General features: G+C 38.7%; 1 protein-coding gene across 1 annotated transcript in view; it reads left to right on the plus strand.

The window, feature by feature from the left end:
* Positions 1-25,559, plus strand: part of pdia3 (protein disulfide isomerase family A, member 3) — a 38,485-nt gene extending 12,926 nt beyond the window's left edge. The window contains exons 5-13 of the mRNA XM_039773056.1: positions 1,711-1,840; positions 2,002-2,118; positions 7,236-7,361; positions 9,313-9,495; positions 11,252-11,360; positions 11,481-11,609; positions 21,011-21,090; positions 22,390-22,447; positions 25,066-25,559. Of these exons, the coding sequence (XP_039628990.1) occupies positions 1,711-1,840; positions 2,002-2,118; positions 7,236-7,361; positions 9,313-9,495; positions 11,252-11,360; positions 11,481-11,609; positions 21,011-21,090; positions 22,390-22,447; positions 25,066-25,179 (1,046 nt within the window). The 3' untranslated portion in view covers positions 25,180-25,559. The remainder of the gene's footprint in view (positions 1-1,710; positions 1,841-2,001; positions 2,119-7,235; positions 7,362-9,312; positions 9,496-11,251; positions 11,361-11,480; positions 11,610-21,010; positions 21,091-22,389; positions 22,448-25,065) is intronic.
* The last annotated feature ends 851 nt before the right edge of the window (positions 25,560-26,410 follow it).

Here is a 26,410-nt window from a genome sequence, read left to right on the forward strand (position 1 = left end):
ATAGTGATCTGAAAAAAGACTGGCATGTCTGTCTCGGCTGAATGAGCGCTAGATGTGCCATTTCATTTTGAATTCTCTGCAGCAGTGTGGTGACTCATGCTGGCACTCCTGCCAGCAGGGAGTTGCAATTGTCCAGACATGACAAGACCAAAGCCTGGACTAGGAGTTGTGCTGCATACTGCCAGATGCAGTCAAATCTTGCAGATAGCAGCATACAGGGTGAATCTGCAAGACTGGGATACTACAGCAGGGTGGTCCTTGAAGTACCGCTAGTAATTCAATCACATCCTCTAGGTTGCATACCCACTTGGCAGGTGTTGGACATAATGATCCAAGCTGAACAAAGATGGGGTGCTGAATAGATGTGATAAGTCGGTCTTTGTGAGTCTGAGGTGGAGATAGTGTTCGTTCATCCAGGTTGCTGTATCAGTGGGACATGTAGATTCTAGCTGATGCCATGTGGTTCTCTGAAGAGAACGATGGGTACAGCTGCATATCCTCTGCATAGTACTAAAGAAAAACATGCTGATTGGGCCTATATATAAAGAGAGAGAGGAGGCCCAGCATCAACCCTTGCAACCACAACGTATTTGCCTGGTGCACCTTTTGACATCCCTACACACCTGGGCAAATGGTAGGATATGACCAATATGTAGGACTCCAACCACCTGAGAGCAGTTCCTTTGATATCCATGTCTGAGAGAATGACGAGTATCTGGTGGCTGGTATTGTTGACGTCTGAGAACGGATAACATGTTGGTAGCTTTGGCCTGCCTGAATGTGTTGACAAAGTAGAGCCATCTTATTGGAATGGCCCTTCTTGAAGTCTGACTTATTAGACAAGCAGTCTGTTCTGTAAATGAAAGATGTGTTAGAGACTGCACATTCCAGTGTTTATGGGTAGAAAGGAAAGGGGAGACACTGGTTAGGAATTACCTACTTGAGATGGGTTGGGAGTGGACTTCTTAAAGAGGAGTTATTGAGCCTTTTGAACAAGGTAGGAAAAGATCGGGGCTAAGTGAGGTGGTGTTGACGAATGTAATACAGAAAGGAATCGGGAGATGTGAGGGGGTCGGGTGAACTGGACAGGTTGTGGGGTTATTAGAGGGGTGGATGTTGTGGTGTGTTAAGAAGGAGCCCACTGGGTGGAGGTGGTGGTGAGAATTGGTGCTGACAGCCTCCTTTTCTTGAAAAAAGCTGGGTAGTTTAAAAGTCAAGGAGGTTGAGGGTGGAGGTGTGAAGTTTCTCTGCTTTCACCTTTCAAAAAATGAAACTTCACTAGCAGTTCAGACACGCCTTAGTTGATTCTTTCCGCCTTTCTGTTCATTTACATGTATTACTGACAACTGTTCTCTTTTTGAATGCCATCAAATCTACCAAATGTGTCAATAGAACAGTGTTCTCTTACTAAGAATTTTGGTCTGTTTGAATGAAATTGGCAGTATGGACTAGTTGCTTCAAACCCCTTTTGGGATGCTACTTTAGAGACTCCAACTAAAAAAAGGTTGTCTTGAGCAAGTCACTTTTAGCTATATTTGCTCCATTAAAGTTTACTGTATGTCTATAAAATTCCTTCCTCAGTATAAAATAGTGGTGCCAGTGTTCCCACCCCTTCGCTGGTTTAGGGGTCATTGGACCAATGGAAATTAAAACACTCTAGGAACAAATGTTGTTCACATGTTTAAAGTATTTAAATTGCACTTATTACAGGCTTTTTTGCGGATGGAGGAAGTAGTGCCCAGTCTGAGTTTCTCAAATCTGCCAACACTTTACGTGAGTCTTTTCGCTTTGCCCACACTAACAATGAGGAACTTCTGCAAAAAAATGATATTGATGGACAGTAAGTTTTTTTTTTTTTTTTTTTTTTTTTTTTTTGACTGTTTGATATAACAAGCAGATATTTCTTGTAACCTCGTCCTTTTCATTTCCTTTTGTAGCCAGTAACTAAGCTTTTAATAACTTGCTTTGTGCTGCATTTTGAATTTTGTCATTTCATTTTAGGGGCATAATACTATTCCGACCACCACACCTCAACAATAAGTTTGAGGAGAATACTGTTATGTTTGGTGAGGAGAAGTATACCAGTGGAAAAATCAAGAAATTCGTTCAGGACAATATGTGAGTAGCAAAGAGAATAAATCTCTTTAGGAAACTTTTTTTTTTTTTTTTTCCCCATTTGTTATGCTGGGAATAGTTTTGGGTAATGTGGATGCACATGCTATGCAGGCCTTTGACTCCCTTTCATAAGGATCAAAAGTTAGTAGGAGTATGTAGGATACAGATGTCTTATGGAAAATGTTGGATTTAGGGGAAAAAAAATGCTGTTGGTGTTCAGTTGATATGGAGCTGACATCTGATTTATGCCACGGGTTAAAAGTGGAACTACTGTATTAGGATATACAAATTTATTTAAATGTCCATACCTAGCATGATATTCAAAGCTTACTTTGAAAGGGTACAGGAGTGATATAGATGCACTATCCCTTCAAGGGAAATCCTGTAACCATACATATACAATCTAGTATGAATGTGAAACTTTATAAAATTTTAAATTTGACTTTTCCTACTTGTGAGCAGAGTTTTCAGTAGTTTCAGCAGTTGAGGGCTTGGGGAAATCCTCCTAGTCCCCATCAGGTATGTATGTTTAAGTTAGTCTCTAGACTCCTTAACAGTTTCCCCGAAGCAAGCTGCTGGATCCAAAATGTGATATGTTAGTGGCAAGGGATATGAGGGTAAGCTAGTCGCTGTGTGGTATGGGGTGTGTGTGGTGTGTTTTTTTTAAATCGTATGTTCAATTAATGTCTAGTTTAAAGGTATAGCATTGTGTCTTTGAATGCTTCTGAAACTGGCAAAATATACCATATTCAAGTACTTGGTGTCATTGACAAAGGAACTCTTATCTCCTGTTTTTTCTGAACTTCATGCCTGTTGTATTCATGTTGATAAGCAGATCTTGCTATTCATTGTGCTGGGTTTAGTCTGAAAAGCCATTTTGTTCAACTGGGTAGTTTTTTTTTTTTTTTTCATAAGGCTGTTATGATGACCTTGGGTGGTGTCTGCTAGTCTGTGCTGTTACTGTATATTTGTAATGGATTGTGTAACTGCTCCGGTGACCCTGTAGTTAAGATATAGTGGGTTGGATGATAGATGAATGTGTAACTGCTGTGAGTTTTAACCCTATCTCTTAACCCCAAAACACTGTAGTGTATGTGTGTATTCTCGATTCCTATTGCTCTTCCACAGATAAATCGACCTCCTGGCCGCAGAACATACTGTTTTAAAATACATGGGCAAATTTATCACCAAATCTACCACTATACGCTAACACTTCTGCCTCTCCAGGACAGTTGTATGTTTTTGAGACAGCGCAAGCTACTGAAGTACGCTTACCAAATAAAGCAAACTCTGCATGCAGTGAAAATTTACTTCTCCAGCTAGATTCCATGCTCGGAACCATCAACCCCCTTAGCTAAAATCATACAAACGCATGCATGAAATCGCTCCGTCCAATACAACAGTATCTGTACAAATGGTTTTCAAAGAAAACACCGGGCAGGATTTATGACGATACAATACCCCGACACGTCACACCGATGTTGCAGCGATTTTTGTTGGAGAAGATTGGGAACCACCTGCCGAAAGGGACATTTTGCTTCTATCCCTGAGGCAACTCCTGTAAACAGATTTCCATGCTCAATATCTATCAATCATTTATTTATATAGCACATATTCATACAAAAAAATGTAGCTCAAAGTGCTTTACAAAATGAATAGAGAAACAGAAGACACAATAAAAGATAAACATAAGTCAACATTAATTAAGATAGAATAAGAGTAAGGTCCGATGGCCAGGGTGGACAATATGAATTGTGATTCTATGGTTTACCCACTTTTATTCCCTTACAGAGACATTGACTGGCACAAAGGTTTACATGTTCCTGAATTAAAAGAACCGGAAACCGAATCCGGCTTACTCAATGCCAATTTTATGTGTACATATTATCAATGAGGAATACATTTAGTATTTTGCACTCCAGCGGCAAACTATTCCAACCGTACGTCGTAGATGCGTATGTTAAAACCGAGGGCGTGCGTTTCAACTATCTCAGATTACATCAACGATCTGCGCGTGGAACAATACAAAGGCCTATCGGATGCACTGCAAGCAAAGGCTAAAAATAACGTACGTGTAGGCAAAATGATCATATTACCGTCTACATTTCCAGGAAGTCCATGATACATGCAACAAAACTATTTGTTGTACGTGGCTTTTTCTATGGTTAGATCTTTTGACTGATCTGTCATCTCCATCAAAACAAGTCTTTCAAGAAGTATTTCTTCTTGATTTTTGAATTCCTTTCTCACCGTTTTCCCATCCTATTCTTAAACCACCGTATGCTACAGCGGGCATCGGCTAGTAGTTTAATATTGTGATCTAGTGGTATTTAGAGCTGAAAGCTGGTTATTCTTGGCTTTAAGGTATGACTTTTTATGCATATTTTAGACTATGGAAATGTACATTTGTATGCTATTAACAAATTTGTTATGCAGTGTAGGTGTGTGTGTAACCCCCCCGCTTTTTCTTGAAGATAATGTTCTTTACAAAAATGACTAGTATAGTTTTAATTTATATTAATGGCCAAGATTTGTTCAAACACCTTTCACATTTTAACTTTTCCTTTGGTGAATACAAACGGATCCAGCCATTTTGAAAAATTGCAAAAATGAGCCTTTAGGATGGTTTTTCAATATCACGACTTTTTAAAAATGCTCAAAACTATTACATATATGCATTTCCTATAATGGGGAGGGAAAATGTACATATTCTATACTGTTTAGAATCATTCCTATCCAGAATGATACAAAGTGGCACATTACATTCCTTGTATTGTCAAGCAGTTTCCTGCCAGCAGTTCACACACTTCCTTCTCCTAGGTGCAGATATTGTACAAGGACCAGTGATGGTTGAAATTCCAACCAAAATGTGTATGGAGTATGCATGAGTGGGACAAATCTCTGCAGAGAGAAAGCACAGAATTGAGCGAAGTCCTCCCAGTCTGTTTCATTTGCTCTTTTTGTCATCTTTGTGAAGAGTTTAATATTTTCTATTGGTAGCATTGTCGGTAAAATGAACAAATGTGCAATAATATGTTAGCGTTGCACCAGCTACCATAATTCTAAGTAAGTTTTACAGGAAAAATCAACTCCTCTGTATATTTAAATTACTGGTGCCTGTCATGTCTTTTATAGCTCATTGTCTGTCACCCTTCACTTGCCTTTGCACAGTGTCCCCTGAATGGCATAAAATTGCAGCTGTAAATGTGTGAGTAAATGCAAACAATTTTAGGAGTTTTTACTTCGAATAGATCTGAACCTTGCTGAAAAAACAATTCATTCAATACCAAATTATCTAGTTGGGGATAATCTGTCTGCATCATAATCCTCATCACTATCAAAATAGAACTTGTTTTGAAGGTAAACGCTTTTGGTATTGCTATTTCAATAATCCTCTGCACCTTATCAGTCTCTTTGTAAATGAAGGATGTGCCACTTACTCTGTGGTAATCCTAAACCAGTAACTTAACATAAGGTCTTAAATACAAAACGCCTCCCAGTAGACATGTCTTGCCCATCAGTGGGCCTGCTGTCTTCTGAGGGTTAAATTTTATCAATTTGTAGTAAAGTTCAAAATGGTGAGCCTCCTTAGGTTGCACCATGATTCGTGTTATACTCCTCTTCAAATTTTAATGTTACACTTTCGTGAAAGAGCAGAGCCTGTGCAAGAAGAATTGAGTGCATGGCAAGAGCTAATCCTGCACCAGTGCATTGCATTTGGGAAAGACCAAGGACAAAGTCTGTCTTGCATAAAACCACCCTTCACCCTCTCTAAACAGATTCCAGCAGCAGTATTTGATAGAAGTGGATAGTATGTGATGGAAGGTAGTAAAAAAAACACTTAAATTGCAATGCATTAGACACTGTTGCTTATTTGGGTGTTTACCACTGCAAGCAAGTTTATATTCAATTAATACAACTCAGTGCTATAACAGTCTTGAATATAGCATGTTTCTAATCTAATACAGGAAAAGAGACTCCATGAGCAACTCCTCAAAGAGCTTTGTAAGCACCCTTGCCCTGATCTGTCCCAAGAACCAACGGCATTGGTTCGAACTGCTAATGGTGTTCGTGGGGGCGTGGGTTTTTTTGGTTGGTTGTGTTAACTGCATTCATACACTATGAACAGCAGCCTGCACTGTTAGCACTTGCTTTTTCAAAGCAAGCCAATAAACAAGCATCCTATAATCTCCGAAAAAGCAAACGCCTGTCTCTGTTGTATAAAATAAGGCACTGCTTTTAAACCACATTGATCTTAGACTATGGAAATGTACATTTGTATGCTATTAACAAATTTGTCCAAATTCATTAACTGATATTGAATTCTTATGCATATAACAAGTAGGATTATATCTGAGACTTCTTTACCCAAGGGAAAAATCAGGTTACACTTTAGTTGGTGACATACTTTCACACAAATCTCTGGTCAACAATCAAATTGACACTTGGATTGCTTTGCAAATATGAAGATTTAGATTTTAAGTGTAGCGCGCTAATCACTACATCCTTGACTGGAATTGGTAGTCTGATCTGTCGATGCCTTTAGGTCATTTAGTTAGTTTGTTCCTTTTATAGTGTGTGTGTGGTGTGTTTTTTTTTAATCATCATTTTTTTCTAATGTATGAGTGGATATGGGTGTGAACATGCCATTGTTTGAATAGAACTTAAATTTGTGAAGATGAATGCCTCCAGTTTTCAATGTTTTAGTACTGTTAGTCTTTTAGTAACCCATGACCTAACTCAAATGTAAAAGGATGTGAGTTTACATCTAGTATGAGTATTTGGAAATGAGATTCTTTTGTTCAGGAAAAACTAACTACTACTGGAAATGAACTACTAGGACTTTTTATTTTTGGAGAATTGCATTTAAATGCCATGCTTTGACAAGTTCTTCATGCATCAGATGCCTTCATGTTATGTTGTACAAAATTTTTTTGCTAAACAAATGACTAAGTTTTCTAACTTTTAAGCTAATTAAACATTTGAGATGTGAATGTGTTTTCTGTTAACTTAAGGTGTTTTGTACCGGTTTTTATGTATGTATATATCTCAGATCGCTTAATTTGTATGAACTCCTGACATCAAGGCTGAAATATTCATATGCTTTCCTTTCTCACTAGCTTTGGCCTCTGCCCTCATATGACTGAAGACAACAAAGACCAGCTGAAAGGAAAGGATCTTCTGGTTGCTTATTATGATGTAGACTATGAGAAGAATGCAAAGGGTTCCAATTATTGGAGGAATAGGTAAAGTTAATATATACTGGACTGGGGCTTTTCCAGTGGTGTAGAGGGCATAGATTTGTAACAATTTGGTCCTCTAGCCAAGTGTTTTTTTGCTACATTGACTTGGTATTTTTAAAAAGCATGTAAATTGTTAAATTATGAAGTTTAAGAAAATGTTGCAAAATGCTAGTCCATGGACATATGTAATGGAGAAATTGGAATGTAAAGCACTATTTTCCAGGTATCTTGCATTGTTTACATTCTGTAAGGTAAATTGTCCCCACTCCAAACTTGAATTTCGTTCAAGTTTACTTCGTTTGTCACTGAACATGGCCAAGTCCTACCAGACGTCTGTAGGACAGAGTACACAGGCTTTCGGGAAATGCTCTACATAAAAGTGGATTCAGAAAGTGAAAGGGTCTGATTCCACCTTATATGCAGTATGTACTTGATGGAAAGAATTGGGCAGCTGCACTAGCACAAATATATAGTTATAGGTCTCTACATCAGTCTCTATATGCATAAAGCCAGAAATATCTGGAAAAATCTCAACTGTCATGCGCACCTTTCAACCAAATAGCTCATGGTCTGATATGTTGTACTTGCTATTGGAGAATGTGCACAAAATGTGATAAAGACGACACACAAATGTTGCAGCCCTTTATCATCAATGTGTATTTTCGTTGATTTAGTTTTAAACTGACTCCCAGCAACCATTGGAAAATTCCAGATGCCTGTACTTTCTTTCTTTCTTTGTATTTTAACTGATGTTTCAAGTATACATAAAGATAATTGCTGTATAAATCGATCATCCAAGTTTATATGGTTATCTAACACCTTTGTTAAATTATAGAGTTTAATGCCTTTTCAGTATGCACCATTATTCATAGCTAACTGGTCCAGAGATGCTTATAAGAAATTGTTGCCACCCTAAGCCCAACCCTCAATACACTCCCATGTGTGTAGTGCTGACTTAAATGGACAAATGTATTGAAGTCCTTAATCTGTGGCTTCTGTGTAGGTTTAAAATTTTTTAGAGCTAAACCGGTCCAATCCAGGTGGTTCTTGTGGTAGGTGCAGCAATGCACTGTATTAGCGCAGGCTTCCAACCTGTCCTCTAAGAACCATATGCCAAGGAGATGACTGCACAAATTAGTAACATTACTAAAATCGCAAGCTAGTATGCATGATTTACCACACAATGTCAACTAATGTGACTAACACAATTTAGTAAAACACTTAAGTCTGTAATGGTCAAAGTGTATTCAGAGCCCTAGACGAGGGAGTCCCACTTCGTGTCCAGAGTTCTTGCCTTCTTAACTTGCCTAAATGGTGCTCTAAGCAACTGCTTGTGTTGCCTGGTGTGGTGTTCAGCTCTTCTTAAAGGAACATTGTGCAAATTTCCCTTTTAGAATTCTTTGTATCTTTAGCACTGGATTTTCCATTTATGTAAAGCCTTTATAAATCTGTGTGTTGTGTGTAACATTTTGTGATTGTTTACAAAAAAAATTCTTGAATGTTTTAAAGCTATTGTTTACAAAAGATTCCGATACTTGAACATTTAATGTTGGTTTATTGTACCTCAGCAACTTTTTTTAAATTGAAAACCAGCTAGTTTTATTTACTTTTTTGCAGAGCTTTACTGTTTTTTACAAAGATGGCACTACTTGAAGTTTTTGCATTAATTGGCAAATTTCCTTTTTCCTTCAAGGTACAATTAATGCATACAGAATTGCAATTTAAATGCTTCCTACCGAGTTGTCTTAATATATACTGTGACTTTCAAAAATAGCATTGAATTTTAATGCTTAGTATCATATTGAAGTTTAAAATTTTTGTTGTTGTGGAAGCCCTACTCATAAATGCCATAAACTGTGCCAAATTCTAGGAAATATCCTGAAAATGTATCCCCTCTTAAGAGGCCCTTGAACTGTGTGTAAATTTTTTTTTTTTTTTTTCTTCTTCTTTGTAGGGTTATGAAAGTAGCAAAGATCTTCATTGATCAAGGAAAGAACTTAAACTTTGCTGTGGCCAACAAGAACACATTTAGCCAAGATGTATCAGAATTTGGCCTAGACAACACCCAGAGTGAACTACCAGTTGTGGGGATCAAGACGTTAAAGGGTGAAAAATATGTCATGCAGGAAGAATTTTCGTAAGTGTGTAGCCTAATTTTGTAAGAATTGTTGTTTTCTTGTTTTCTGAAAATGTGGTACTGTGTGATAGTCGGTCAGTTATGCTGTTCCAGTTTAAAACCAAGGGAAAAAAATGCAAAATCCTTATGGATATTGGGTGTGGTGCACCACATAAGCTGCTCTTGGATTTCCCCAAATACCAGTCTATAGATCTGTGCAAGAACACCTTTTTATTGAATGTGGGGGAACTTTGCCCTTTAACACTTAACAAGTGGGTTCTTCAAGGTACTTTTAATATAGCAACATGTAACTGAATAGAAATGGGGGTTATAGCTGAAGATTCTGTAGTTTTAGTGCAATTGTATCCAAATACTGCACGTCTGCCTTTTGTCAGGACTTGTTTCCACATATTCACTTACGAAGGTAGCATGGGTGGTTTCTGTGCGTGTGGAATTAAACTCCACCACCCCTCCTCCTCAATCTGTGGCGTAGAAGAAATTTTAATGTTTCAGTTAAGCACAGGTTGAGCACTTTATCTGTGTATACTTTTGTCTTATAACCTGGGGAGCAATCCAAAGTGTGCTCATGAGATTGAAGGGGTGGCTAAGTAAGTCTCACTTAAGTAATCTGTTTTCCAATTGAGGCTCAGTCAGCTTTATTAATGCAAAGTGTTTGGTTTTTCCTTAAAGCAGATTTTAGTAATCCTTGACTATGCATGCACTCTTCATATTTAAGCAGCCCAGAGAACCAGTCGTTCAACATCTTAGTTCAAAAAGTACAGAGAAAAGTGCACTATCTGCAGATCAAATACTTGTGACTTAAGTGTGACACTGTGGGGATGCATTATGGAACAGCCTGGAAAGGTTTAGAATTTGTCATAAAATTGAAAACCTGTAACTGACAATAGTCGTTTCTTCAGTTAAAGAATGAATTCTTGATCTATAACGCCAAAAGAAATTGTATCCACTCCTTTAAACAAGAGGCTTCATGGCAATCTATAGCAGACCGATGACAGAGTACATTAAGGTTCTGAATTAAATTAAATGTTAAAGGCATTATTCAAATTGTTTCCTTTGATTTGTCCAGTTTGTAAACACAAATAGTTCTTAATGTCTTATTTCAAACACAAATAGCAATATGAAGTGCATTTGGCAGCAGTTATATCCAAGAGCATGCTTCAGAATTATTAGACTATGCAGTACGCTTATAAGCAAAATATTGCACATTTTGCAATATAATAGCCATTCGGAAGTGCCAAGGTCTGTGTTGTGCTTAACAATATTTGTTACAGATAACGGAGCTCTCAATTAGATTTTAAGGAATGGACATGCCATAGGTGTGATCCCACAGGGTTGTTGAAAGCAAACTGACACTTGTTCAATGTAAACTCAAACATCTGTATGAATTTTTCCATTTGTAATACAGTGCAGCTTTTACTGTTACTGTATCTTGTTATCTATGTAACAGATGTATCGGATTTAAACAGTGTAACTAAAATTGCAGTAACATTAGACATGCTAAAAAGCACATCACTGATAATGCTGGTAATGACTTTTTTTTTTTTTTGTGGAGAGTTTAGGTGGTTATGCTGTACCTTTTTTGCGTTTTTGTTTTCATGAGCTGTCAATCTAACCTTGCACTAAACCCTACTCCTGTAATATGGTATATGCAGAACTCTGTGTACATGGATTATAAAAGTGCTTTTTTCTGTTTCAGTAATGTTTGTTTGCCTAGTTGGCTTCTCTTTTTTGATACTTTGAATCTCTAAATTTGCAGACGAGATGGAAAAGCACTCGAACGCTTCTTGGAAAATTATTTTGATGGAAAGCTAAAACATTACCTTAAATCTGAACCTATTCCAGAGAACAATGACGGCCCAGTAAAGGTAGATTTGAATAGCTTGGATTTGTTACATGATTAGATCCACTGAACACCTACAGGATTTCAAAGATGTGTATAGAGAGCTTTTTTGGATATTTTGAATAACCCAGTTTGTCTTCTGCAGGTAATAGTAGCTGAGAACTTTGAGGAAATTGTAAATGATGATGACAAGGATGTACTTATCGAATTCTATGCACCTTGGTGTGGCCATTGCAAGAGTCTAGAGCCAAAATATACTGAACTTGGAGAAAAAGTAAGCACTTAATTTTAAATAAATTTCATAGATTCCTTTAAATAGTCAATCAAAATGCATATGTTTACAGCTTTAAGTATGTGTAATTCGGGTGCAGGATTCCTATGATAAATGGAGTAGGCTTAGTTAATGGATGGGTTGATTTATTACAGTTGGGTTTTTAAATTGGCTATAAGATTTTGACATCTGACTATTCTGTTTAATGTTCACCATATGAATGTCATAGCAATCAAAGTAGAATAGAGTGCGAGATGGGATTGGAGTGATTATGACACCAAAGCTATCTCGTAAGCACTCGGATTTCAGTACAAAATGTTAATTTGGTACACTCCCAAAACGTGTGAGGCTGAATCTAAATTGCGATGATCGCAAAGTGGATCTTACCTTAAACATTTTGGTCAAGTTTAAACTACATTTGACACCTTTCCCATGCTTAAGGCTCTGATCAATGAAAGATTAAAATTATTTGAATTCTTTATGCACATGGGGCTAGAGTGTATTCAATGCATAGCTTCTTTCCACTCCTTTTCTGAACTACTGAGTAGAAGATCCATTTCCCATTGTGCCATAAGATCTTTGAAGTGAATAGACTGAGATGGTTCTTAATAGTTGAGATGCTGTCTGAGTCTTCAAGACTGATCAGTATTTCTTCTGGAGTAAAAATGGGTAGGATGTATGGAAACTAGAGTAGGTTTCTTTTTTAAAAGAAAATTCTGATTTAAAAGTATTTGAAATTGTTGCTGAGAAGTTAACTTGAAGCATATTTGTGCATAAGATGCACAAACATTCTATATACAGTTCTCAAAGTGTTTTTAATCCTGGACGCGTTCCAAAATTACCTACTATGTACGTTTGAGGAGGATGATAAAGGTGATTTATCATGTAGAGCTGCAACATATAAAAGCTTTTCTGCCTTGAAGTGCATCTTGCATTGGTTCCATATTCTGAGAGTTAACAATTGGATTATTAGTATTTTGATAACTATTGGGCACAAAGCAGGGCATATCAAAGTACAGGTTGGGCTTGTGTGTATTCATCAATTTGTATTGTTTCCAAGTGTAACTTCTATGTGTGACCCTGCAATAAAATTTAAATGTTGGCTAGTGCCGTGCCACCACCTGCTTTTAGGTCTTGGTAGAGCTGCCTTTTTGAATACATGGATGACTTGAATTCCAGATAAATGAAGCAATAATTGAGTCTAATTTCTTACAGAATGTTTTAATGTGTGGATATGTGGAAGCTTTGAAATCTTGTATTGATTCTCCCTGCTAAGGCGAGATGAAGGATAGAACATCTTTTCTGAGGTTTTTTCTTTTTCTCTTCCCTCTCTCCCCATTCTCATAGAAAAGTTGTGTTGAAAAAATTTTTTAAATCTTTTGGAGTGAATATAAAAAGTAAAACTTATTATAAAATGAAAGGATAGATGTCTAGTGGTGGTGTATGCTAGACCTTTCACTGGAAAGTTCATTTTTATTCAAATTGATATTGAGTCCAGATATAATTGAAATTCTACTACTACAGGGAAAGATGTTTGTGAGTCTGATATATACGGTACTATATCTGCATGTAATTTTTCTCTAAGGCCTTTGATAATCCTGTTTACTGTTCATGCATTTTGAAAGCGAATGGTCAGTGGTGATTGCAAAAAGTAATGGTGGTAGGGGGCATACTTGTCAAGTACCACGTTCTACTTTGAAGTAGTTTGCGATCATGTTAATACAGACCGAGGCTTCTGGACAGATATAAAGTGTGTTTTATCTGTGCACAAATCTGTGCAGTTGGTGAATCGATAATCCCATTCAACGCTGTCAAAGGCTTTTTCAGTGTCCAAAGAATTTCTCTGGTATGTTGTATTTCATGGGAGAGTATATTACATTATTCAGATGCTGGAGGGTTTAAGTGAAGTGTCTGCCTTTAATGAATCTGGTTTGGTCTTGTGATTATTACAGAAGGAAGCACTTCCTTTTATCCTAGCTAAAACCTTGAGTATATTAACACTATTCAGACATGAAATTGGTGTGTATGATGCACATTGCAATAAAATGTTTGTAGAAGCTAAAGTCAACATAATTGTACCTCTAACAGTGCTAAATGTGTGTGTGTGGGGGGGGGGTTTTTATTTATTTTTTTATTTAAATTCCATTGGGTAGCCATCTGGGACTTCCATTTTGGAGCAAGTTTATAGCATCCAGTAGTTTTTAAAGAGCATCAAGCTTTGGTATTTCTAGTGCATCAAACTACTACTCCCTAAATATGTAGGTTATTTTTATGGTCAATGACTTTTGTCTCTATTTGTAATTTTTTGTTTACATTGTGATCTTCCTGCTTATGAATTTTTTTTGAGCTAACATCTTTTTAGCCTTCTCTCTGTGTTCATAATGTTGTGATTTAAAGATGAGTTGTTCTTGAGGTTTGAAGTCTGATTTGTACAGCCTGTCCTTTCCTGTAAAATGCCATTTGGAGACCTGGGATATTTTGTTTGGAAAATTTTCACTGAGATAATCAGACTATATAAGCATAAGAGTTGATTTTTTTTTATGGGAAGGATATGAAATGGTCGGTCCTCTTAAATGCCTTCAGAGTGTTCCTGTCAATCCATGAGTATGTCACTAAAAATCAATTTGTTTGGAAGTGAATTTTGTGTAGATCACATGCTAATGGCGAGGTAGTTAGAGGCCAGTTATGTGTCAGACATAGGGATTCAAGCTCCAAGGTCAGAAGTATGATCAGAGATAATCGCTTCTCTTATTTGATAGTGGGCAATTATAAAGAAATTATCACATCGTGAGTAATGTACTGTTGAGAAGGAATTTTCTTGAATTTTGGATTTTAGAATTGTGTTTTGCTGTATTTAGATGTTACCTCCACTGTAGCTGATCTTTCCAGGTCCAGAGATAATTTTGAGTGCTCTTATTGGAAAATGAGAAGTTTTGGATAAAATGTCTATTCATGTTGGGTATGCAAATATTTATACAAATTAGATTAGAATATATTACACCACCATGACATAGCACCCTTCAGGATCAGATGCTGTGATATGGTTTTATGTATTAAGATTCCCACGTCTCCAGCTTTCTTTTTAAAGCAGGAGGGAAAAATTGGCCAATGCAATCTAAACTGATCCTTACTTGAACTTATGAGGAGCTCATGTTGGCACTTTCGGGGAAGGATAGATAATTTTAACTTGCTCTCTTTCTCACCAAAACCCCCTTTCCCAACCCCCCAATTTTGCCTCTCCAAGTGAGGCTAGACCACACCTTGGGTCCTAGTCCTCTGGTATTCCAAGAGACGGGGAATGTCCAAAACAAATCCCAGGCATTTGGTTTGGTAAGGAGTAAATTTGAAATCTTAAGTTTAGTCCAGGTACAATAAACCTATGATAGTAAATTGTCTCCTGAAAGGGGGGGGTAGTTAAATTTACGTCTGACAACTTTAGTTTGTTCATGGTTACCGAAATATACATTTAATAGAATAAATTTCAATACAGTAACTGAAAGTTGCCAAAAAGGAAATGGATGGTATAGTTACAGCAAATATAACATTAAAGATGGACCAAGTTGTAAGCAGAGTCTGTGTTACCAAGACAAGATATGACTCGTTCATATTTTATAAGATTTCTGGATTAGATTTATACCTGTTTCTGCTTCTTCGTGAGAACTATAGATACAGAATTGGCTTTTAACTTTTGTTTGCAGTTTAGCTGGAAACAAGGCTTTTAAAATTTCAGCTTTGCATAAGTGCCATTTTGATGCTATAGAAAGCAGCTCATTGGGCAGCTGTTGAAGGAGAGATCTGGGAATATCTATAGCTGTATTCAAATACTGCATAATCTATATCTGTGAGCATCAACCTCAAATTGTCTAATGTGTAGCGTCTCATATCTGACAATTGGGCTTCTAGGCTTTGAGGAATTTGATCAATGTACTATAATTGAATTTTTACAAGATGGCGCCGACTGTTGAGGCACGCCGTCAGCCGCTCTGGCTTTTTTGTTATTAGTCCTGCTTTTTCCTCGGCTTACCTGTTCCTGTGATGCTCTTCTTGACTCGATCATTTCTTATGATCGCCTCACCCTTCTGGCTCTTCGAACGAGTGTGGGGATTTCTCAACATCTGACCCCTGAGTTCAGTCAAGCCTTTGGCCAACTGTTTGAGGAAGTCCCAGTTTTCCTCATCACTGCCTACGGCTTGGCCGGTCGCCGGTGGAAACGCCGCCGCCGGGGTAAGCGCGGTGGCATCAGGGCTCGCTCCGAGCTTCCCGGATCCTCTCTAGGAACAACTCTCCAGGCTCCCAACATGAGGTAATGTTGCCGGAATGCCATTTGCCCTCGGACGCTCCGATGTACCTCCCTGCCTCGCTCCGTCACCGCCGCCGGGGGGTGAACTTTAACAACCTACGCCGTATCATGACAATATCAACCGCCACGGCTGGTACGTCTCTGTTGACGTCCTCCCAGCCGGTTCGTTTCGCTGATAAATGCCAGATCGGTCGTGAACAAAACTTTCATCCTGAAAGACTTTTTTCTTTCTAATGGCCTGGATTTTTTATGTACCGCTGAAACCTGGTTTTTACCGGGCGAGACGCTCCCACTCACAGAAGTTTTGCCTCCGGGATGTTCCTTTATCAACACGCCGAGAGCACAGCGCCGCGGCGGTGGCTTATTGACCTTATTTAAATCTGATTTTATTTGCAACCGCCCTTCCTTTCCCTTTCATTTTCCCCTTCAACTTTTGAGCTCAGTATGTTTGAACTAGTCTGCTCACCACCGCTGCTGTGCACACTCATTTATCGCCTCCAAAATACAATAAGAACTTTTTAGATGAATTTGCAGCTTTCCTGGCTGATATTACCTGCAGATATGATCGCTTCCTTTGTTTGGGTGATTTTAATGTCCATGTCTGCTGTCCCCTTAATCCTCTAGCAAAAGACTTTCTGGACATTATTGACTCCTTTGGTCTCTCTCAACTAGTGAACAGACCAACACATGGACAGGTTCACACACTGGACCTGGTTCTTTCTCGCGGTCTCAGAATCAGTGACTTGGACATTCTACCTCCCAGCTTTTCTGATCACTCGCCTGTTCTGTTTAATCTGGATTTGGTCTCTGTTGAGCATGGTAAATCCACCACCACTCGTCCCTCCGTGTCATTCCCCTCTGCTGCTGAAGATTTTACAGCTGCTTTTTCACCAATCTCCACATCATGTGAATCCACGGATGCTGATGTTTTATTGCAAACTTTCCACACTTCCTGCTGTTCTGTGATGGATGTCGTAGCCCCACTCAAACGGAGACAATCCAAAGTCAAGCATGACCCATGGCTAAATGAACAAACTCGCTCCATCAGGCAAAACTGTAGGCGGCTAGAACGTAAATGGAGGAAAGATGGTCTCACTGTTACCTTCGACTGCATGAGTGACGTTGTCCCAATACCAGAGAGCGGTCAGAGGTGCAAGGAACCGTTTTTTCGCTGACATCATCTCAAAAACTCTGGCGATCAACGTGTCTTATACAAAACACTAAATGCTGTCCTCTCTCCAGCCGTAACTGTTTTCTCTGCTGCCTCCACTGCTCTTTGTAATCAGATCCTCACGTTTTTTCTGGATAAGGTCACGAACATTAGATCCCAGATCTCCATTTCTTCTTCTGGCTCTGTTGATTTAGCCGCTCCTGCACGGTTCCCTCACCAGATTTGAACCTATTTCTCCCCATCTGGAAAAATCGTTGCCTCAATGAAGCCTTCGGGCTCTCCGGACGATGTGGTGCCGTCCAGACTGCTGAAAGATGTGTTTCCTGTGATTCGATATGATGTCCTAAAGATCATAACTAGTAGTCTATCCTCGGCTATAGTTCCTCATGCTTTCAAACACGCAGTTGTACATCCAATTGTGAAAAAACCTGATCTTGACCCTGCCATTCTTTCCAATCTTCGTCCAATCTCCAAGCTACCTTTCTTGTCAAAAATACTAGAAAAGTAGTTTATGAGCAATTAACTCATCACCTACAGGACCATCAGGTAATGGATCTTTTTCAGTCAGGCTTTAGGCCCCAACACAGCACAGAAACCGCGCATTTACGTGTCCTAAATGACGTCCTTTTGGCATTGGACTCAGGATTCCACGTGGTTATGGTTCTTCTCGACTTATCTGCTGCTTTCGACACAATCGACCACGACATCATGATCTCCGACTCGAATCCTGGGCTGGTGTATCTGGCTTAGCCCTCGACTGGTTCAGGTCATATTTCTGCAACAGGACTCTCAGAGTCATGCTAGACGATTTTTCATCTGAATCAGTCCCACTCCCATGTGGGGTTCCCCCAGGGTTCCATTTTAGGGCCACTACTTTTTTCAATCTACATCCTGACTTTAGGTGCAATTTTTAGAAAGCATGCAATTTCATATCGCCTATATGCTGACTGCCAAATTTATTTCTCCCTCAAGCCAACTGACTCCACCAAACCTCTCCTCGACTGCCTATCTGACATTAAGGACTGGCTGGCTGTAAACTTCCTTCACCTGAACGATTCAAAACCGAGGTCATTGTTTTTAGTCCCGACTGCAAACAGGCTCCACCCCTTGGCCTCGTTTCTCTTCCCATTCCAGTAACTTCGTCTGTCTCCAATCTTGGAATCAAAATGGATACGTTCCTGAAAATGGATGCTCAAGTCAACAGCACAGTAAAATCCTGCTTTTTCCATCTAAGGCGAATCGCCAAACTCAAGCCTATTCTTTCTAACCACCTCCTGGAATCAGTAATTCATGCATTCATTACGTCCCGGCTTGACTACTCTAATTCCTGCCTTTTTGGTATCAGTAAAGCCACACTTTCTAGACTCCAACTGGCTCACAATGCGGCTGCAAGGCTTCTAACTGGAAGTAGCAGAATCCAACACATTTCACCGATTTTGAAAACCCTTCACTGGCTGCCGGTTAGATTCAGAATTGATTTTAAGATTCTCCTCCTAACCTATAAGGCATTAAACGGTCTAGCCCCGCCTATTTGAGTGTCTTGCTCCATTGTCACAATCCCCCTCGTGTTCTTAGATCCACAGATCAGCTGCTCCTAACCGTTCCCAAGGCACGTTTTAAAGCTCGTGGTGAAAGGGCTTTCTCCGTCTGTGCACCCAGGCTCTGGAACTCCCTGCCCTTAGTGGTTAGGCAAGCCGCTTCAGTCGCCACATTCAAATCTCGCCTAAAAACGCACTTCTTCACATTGGCTTTTAATTCTTAACCTGTTTCATTTTCCACTTGTCTTTTGCTATTTTCTCTATTTTATTTGGTCCCTTGACCTGTTTTTAGTATCTGTTTTAATTCTCTCTTAATGTTTATTTTTAATATTTTGCTTTTAGTCCTGCTTGTTGTAACTGTACAGCGCTTTGGTCAGTTGTAATGCTGTTTTTAAGCGCTCAACAAATAAATATGGTATGGTAATGTATGCTATAAGCCGCTGAGATCTGTGTTTTGATTTGACTTGACATCTATTTTGAAACAATGTTCAGCTATGAAACCTACTGGGTTTAGATATTTATGGTCATTCAGATATAGAAGGAACATCCTAATTGAAGGTCTATTTCAAATGCTGCAAAACAAATTTATCACAAAGCACTTTGCATTCGAAATGTGCAGCAGTTACCATTTGATCAGTGTCAAATGCCAATTGTACCTCTTCAATTCAAATCAAATGTTTGCTTAACTTCCAGATGAGCACAAAATACTTTAAATATCCAATTTTTATATATATATATATATATATATACACACATTAAGTTATTAAACATATCTTCTGCTCTTTTTATATGCTGAATCATCTTGTCAATTCTATTGTGCATTTCAGCTATATTCTCCTTTATATCTTTCACCTCATTTATTTTTACCCTGTGTTTAGTAATCAATACCTTCAGCTCAGACAGCTAGTTTCCGTCTTCTCCATGCTCAAGTCTGTTTCGAATGCAGTTGGGAGTTGATGTCGCAGGGGCTGTAGGGTAGTAGTTGACATGCTGGATAAAGAGGCAGTGCTCAATACAGAAATGCTGCCCGTGTGGTGAAGTCTTACTGCCTTCCTCGTGCACAGTTTCTCTCTCCCGAGCTTATGCTGCAGTTCCTGGCTGATCCAGTCCTTTGCCTGTCTATTCCATTTGTCAGTGCCATGCCATATTGTGAATTTGAGACCAGTTTAGAATTTCAAAGTTTAGCTACTTTTTCCATCTAATCTCTTGGTCTCCTGTTCATGTTTTTAATAATATTTGTAATTCATCTTGAGTTAATTTAAATGCATAATATCTCTGCTAGCGGAGCACCATCTCCGTGTCCATCTTTTGCAACATACAAGACCAAATTTTAAATTTTTCTTCCTGGTACTACCTCCAGTGAATTGAGCGTGTATTCATTAGTTGAGTCTGCCTACTGTTGCTTGTTTTGGAGGGCCTCTCTTGAATTTTACCGGCCCAGCACATTACAGCACAGGAAATCTCACTAGGCATTGAGCTTTTGAACATCTAAAAGGATGTCGCTACCTACGTTAAAGGAATGCAGCCTCCTAAGACTATGCTGTCTTTAATGATAGTTGATCTGCTACTAGACCAATCAACCATGCCATTGATAGACCCCCAAGTACTTGTACCATGGCACCACATCAACTACCTGAATAGTGACTGGACATAGAGGCCCTTTGATGTGTTGAAAGTCAATAACCAGTTCCTTAATTTTGCTGATGAGCTGCAGAAAATTCTCCTTGCAGCAAGAAACTTCTTCAGAGTCCTGTACTGTCTCATTCCCCTTTTTATATTAGTACAAAACCATCGGAGTATCTTCAAGTAACTTGTCATGGTCTTGTATTATAGTCTAAGATGTATGGAGAGAAGAAAATAAGTGACCGGAGACAGTCCTTGAGCCTCAAACTGTGGTCTGCCCGACAATTGTTCAGAACACCAAAGGCTTATCCGCTTACATTCTCTTTAAGTACATCTCTCAACAGTGATGACTGGAGGTTATTGGAGACGCAGAAGAAATTGAAACAGTTATGCCAGCTTTGTCCAAATGGGAATAAGTCCTGTGGAGCAGATGGATAATTGCATCTTCCACTCCGATCATGGACCAATGCAGTTTGCCTATTGGACAAAGTGACTCTTCTCAAGAACCAGCCTTCTGTAGTCATAGGGGTGGAAAGGCACATGGTGGTGCTTTTAAATGAAGTTTAAATGGTGCTCTGGGATTGTTTAGCTCTCCTTGCTGCTTAAGGGTTCAATGCTGATCTTGAGCTGTCTATGGAACAAAGCATGTGGAGCAGTATTTCCCCTAATGTGTCCTGGGTTAAGCAGATTGTTGTGGGGTTTTTTTTTCCTTTGTTTTTTTTTTCCCCCATTGTCATGTTCTAAATATTTAAATCCTTTTTTTTGTTTTTAGCTTGCAAATGACCCTAATGTAGTTATTGCTAAAATGGATGCCACGGCCAATGATGTACCTTCTCCTTATGAAGTTCGTGGGTAAGTCTGTCTCCAACTGTCATTAAGATGCTTCTAACATATTAATTATATAACGATATTTCATGATCCAGCATACTTTTAAGTAGAGAACACCTGATTTAAATGAGGCACACATCTGTACAAATAGTGTGATATTTTCCTATGGTTAGGGGAGGGGTTTTGATTTTGAGTGGAATAGTTCCTTAGGATCCAGCATTCTGGGTTCAAATTAAACACCTGGACATTGTTACATGTGTTCCCTGTGTTCATGGTTTTATCTCTAAATACTCTGTTATGCCCACATTCACAAAGACAGCCTGGTTTGATAATCAGCAACTCTAAACTGGTCATGTTAGAATGTGTACGTTGCTTCATCCTGCAGTTGGCTGTTCCTTACCTTCGTGGTGTTGCTGGGATACCCTCTGCCCATTTGACCCTAAATTGAATTAAGCCGGTTAGAGAAATTTTCTTTAAGGAGAATTGCTAAATTATACAAACTGTAAAAGATGTCCTATTCCTCAAAAGCTCTTACTTTCATTATAAGTAATCGACATAATGTTTTGCCATCTTCCAAACCAAATGGCTGGTTCAAATCTTGCACTCAATATTGTGAAAATAGGCTCCATCGTGCAGCCGTCCTTAAACAGGGACTTGAGAAGGATTAAAAAAAAAATAGAATTGTCTTTGTAAGTTTAGGAGTTCAAACCTGCCTATGTATTCTCGATTAAATTTTTTCAGTTCCAAATGTGTATGTGTAGAATGGTGGGGGGTGTGTGTTTTACGAATCCAGGGAACTAATTTCCTGTTAATGTAAATACCTGGAAAAATATATTGAACACTTGGTATAATACAAGAGCTCTTTCAATCTTTCGTCTTAACTTCTGGTAGTTAAAAACCCTGTTCTGCCATTGCTGAATCATTAACAGTATGTAAAAAATATTTTATAAAAGTACTACTTTTAATAACAGCAATGTCCAGTATTTTCATACTGTAAAGAAAAAGCAAGCTTAGAATGACTTAATGGTTTCTTTTAACAACAACCTCAATTGTTAAGCTTACCCTTTAAAGTTGACAACTTCTGGCAAAGCAGTTTTCATTCTACCGGATGTAGAAACGCACATAGTATCGGTTCTTGGGCATAATGTCCTCATCTGGCCTCCAAGATTTTTTTTGCAGACTGCAATTGTATATTTTGCTTCTTGTTGATTTAACCTCCTGTGTTAAACAGAGTTTAGCTACCTTGGAAATGTGAAGGACTACCATTTTGTGATCAAGTTTCATGTGATACGATTTTCTAATTTGTGGTGGTTTCTGTTGCAGCTTTCCCACAATTTATTTTGCCCCTGCTGGAAAGAAGCAAACTCCAAAGAAATATGAGGTTTGTATGATGGAATATTTTTTTTTAACACATTCTGTTAAATATATCCTCAATACACTTCATTTAGAGTGCTTCGCAAATATTCAAAGAAATACAAAAGGAGTAAAAAAGTAGACATAATTCAGGATAAAGATATCCATTAAATACCAAGTAAAAAATGAATGGTAAAGTTCTGATTTGGATTAGGGATTGGGACTGAGTATATAGCACACTTTATTCATACGTAAGCATAAACATAAATGTTGGTGTCACCCATGAGGGATAGGATAAAAGCAGATTTTAGTATCGATTTTAGAGGCAGTTACTGGAAGGACACCAGGCATATTCAGTGGCTACTTATTTACTCTGTTCAGATCTAAATTTCAGCCAGGTTACCATATCAAAGTAACTATACCCTAATCGGGTTGCCTTATTTAGACGCAATCTTCCCCCCCTATTGTATGACCTATTCAGATGGAAGTCCTCAATGATCAATATATAGTTGGTGCTTATGTGCCAGGAAGTACCAGGAGTGGTGTTTAGGGATGGCAAGTGGGGCAACCATCCCAGGCCCTGTGCCCAAGGGGACCCCGCTTTTGAGCGGATTTCTCAGGTTGTGTGTGTGTGTTGAAATCCTTAAACATTCCATAGTCCACCTTCATCGCCTGAAAATGGTCACCAGTATAATCCCTCCTTAAAATAGGTATAGCCCATTAGTCGCTGGATTGGCTTCTCCTATCCTATATAGAAAAAGACATTGCATCCATATTAGACTACGAAGATGTCCGACTTTTCCAATCATAAGGCAAGAAAGTGGATTTTCGTTTCCCAACCTGGAAACCGGTAAGATTTCATGATCATACGTTAAATTGACACTTGCTGTCAAAACACTTAAACTCCCATTTTATTTGTAGGCCGTAAACATGGCAGAATAATATTGCACAAAAACATGTATCACTAATGATAACTGCTGACATGACCTCAACATGAGTTATGACTATGACATCCTGTATATCGAGACTCTGAGTATACTTGCAATTTGGGTACTTTTTCTAGAAGAGGCCCTGCTAATTTCTGCATGACACCGCATCACATTTACCACTGTTGGGTATTATGAATTGCACTTTTTTAATATGGTTTTCATAAAGTCTGTTATCTTACAAAAGTTTAGCCGAATACTGTAATGAAGAATCCGGTGTCTGTAAACATTTTTATTAAATTTGCGCACAACTTTTTACAGTCCCCACATACCGATAACAGCATTTGACGTAAGCAGCTCTACGTGGGGTTGGTCAGCCCTAGGCACCACACACCCCTAAGGCTGCCTCTGGTTAAGTACCTCTTCCCCATTTTTGCTCTTTGACTACTTTTTAGTTAGTGTATGCTTTCTTTGCTTTCAAAATAAGGGGCTGTTAAAATGGGGCAATCTGTTCTTTCAGTTCTTCCACTTACAAGGGGGGGGACACCCCTTCATCTCTCTCCCCTCAGCAAATCAACCACCTCCCCCAATTGAGGTTTTTCAACATAGTACAAATCCAAAATTCAGGAAATGGGCAAATCTGACAGATAGCGAGCAAGCACCATGTCAGTAAGGCAGAGTGGCACAGCTGCTGAGTGACTTGGTCTCCAGAGGGTCTTGGAGTTTTTTGTTTTGATCCATTCAAATATTTGTAATTGAATACTCTGAGAAATTACCAAACAGCAGCAGGCTTCACCATAAAGCTGTAGTGACCTACATGTGTTTGTCTTCGTGCCCCAAGTCTCCACTGGAAAGCTGGTATCAAGGGGGGCTTGGGTAGTGAGCCACTTAAAACAAGACAGCAGGGCTACAGCTTCACAGAAAGAATCCACAGATCCGACCAGGCATTAGTGCAGTAGCATTGGGCTTGAAGCACAGACTGGTAGTGCTTCAATGCGGTAGCTCTGGAAGTTATGACTTAAAATAAGAAAAATCTGTTTCTGGGAAAGTAGAAAATTGTAGTCTGGGTTAGAGGGAACACCACAGTGAAAATAAAGTTAAAATGCTTGAAGTTTTTTATTCAGAGGAGTTGAAGCAAGTGTGGGCTTAATACCAAAGTGAAGTTTCTGAAATAGATGACACGTCACTTCTGGTCAGAGTATTACTTGCCTCTTTCAACTTGTGGTGTGCACTTTTAAGGGCATTGTCTGTCTTAATTGTGTTTTAATTTGTGTTAAGGCAGTGACTCTTATTGTGTTTTAAAGGATGTTGTGTGAGGAACAATGACACCATGCAGTTTTGAGTTTTGGCATAGAATGCATGCGGTAATATTTATACATGGGTCCCTCTTATCAATATGGCGGCTTTTTTTTTTAATAAAACATTTTATATGCACTTTTCTCCTTCATTGACTTTTACCTTAATTTTTTAGAAAAACTTGGCACTTTGAACATGTTCTTCTCAAATCAAGTAGGGAATGTGATTTCTGAAGTCTTGCGATACAGTATAAAAATCTTATTTCATTAAGTAACATTTTATGAAGCAGTAACTTCCTCACATTAGGAATTACTGTGATGTATCCATTGTTAAGATTACAGTAAAGGCAATTTAATTTTATAGTAAGAAGTGCTCAATCATACTCTTTGGTATTTTAAGATGGTTTTGTTTTGTATTCCTATAGGGTGCCCGTGAAGTAAGTGACTTCATTAGCTATCTGAAGAAGGAGGCATCAAATCCCTTAGTGTTGAAAGAGGAGGAGAAATCAAAAAAGAAGAAAAAGAAGACTGAATTGTAAATCAAGAGCACAAGAGAAGAAAATGAACACGTTTCTTAATTAAAAGCAATCTATAGAGTATTGTCAAATGTTTCACACACGTGATCTTGAGCAGTCCTGCTGTGGACATATTGTCATGAGCACTGAGATGGTTATGTGAAGAGGGATCTTTTTCATTCACTTTTAGATGCCCCCCAAGGAGGAACGTTTCCATTCCAAAATGTCATGTCTTGTTTCCTTGGGTTGATGCAATCTTCATTTGGAGAAAAATTGTGACTGTTTTTTTTGCAGTTTGGGTGGGAATTTATTTCTGATCTTTTGTTTGTGACTGGGGATTTTCGTGTGGGTTTTTAATAAATTTTGGGAGGAGTTTAAATCAATAAAGCCCCATTTAAATTTTTTATTTTTATTATTTTTTTTTTTTTTTTAATGGGTGTCCGGGTGTGAATCAGTACTGTGATAGTTTAGGTGACACACACCCCTGCTTTACAAACATAACTCCTGTTGTTGAGTGGTAGTTCCATTTTGCCCAATTTTAAACCTTTATTTCCAATATACTAAATCATAATCCTTCACATTTATTTACTACCTCACTTTAATCTCAATTGCCCCCAAACCAGCTTAAACAGTGCATCCGGTCCATATCCAGCATTAAACTGGGTTCCCCCACCTGTGGTTTAGCTTAGTCCCACAACTTTGTCTGGCAGGAGATGGGCGTGTGCAGAGGGTGCCATCTGTCCCATTCCCATCCTTTGTTGCTCTTTTAGCTGAGTGGGTATTGGAACAGACATTTAAAGTTAGACCCCACTCCTAATGACCACCTCCATCAGTTTCTTATAAAACTTGCAAGATGGACCATGACTCCCCAACCCCAGATCCTAGAGTTTGCATTGAACAGAAGGAGAGTATATATGTATATGTACAGGAGCCTGAGTGGAAGGAGAAAAGTGCAAGTTTTCATGCTATGGAAGAATTGACAGCATTGCTGGATTTAGTTAATCTGTAGCCATCCCTATTTTGGAGGTTGGTTGGTTTAGTTAGGTAGGCTTATTTACCTGCGTTTGAGTCTATGGTGTCCTGGCTAATAGACGCCGCTCTGTCAAGCTGACCACAGTTACACTGTAAGAGTCAAACTGTTTCTGATGTGTGCGAGTAACACAAGGAACAGTCCTGTTTCATTTTCTCTTCACTCTACACCTCCGACTATAAATATATCACCCAAGTCCTGTCACTTGCAGAAATTCTCAGATGA

Source organism: Polypterus senegalus, chromosome 12 (assembly GCF_016835505.1).
Source record: "Polypterus senegalus isolate Bchr_013 chromosome 12, ASM1683550v1, whole genome shotgun sequence".
Taxonomy (NCBI): Eukaryota; Metazoa; Chordata; class Cladistia; order Polypteriformes; family Polypteridae; genus Polypterus; species Polypterus senegalus.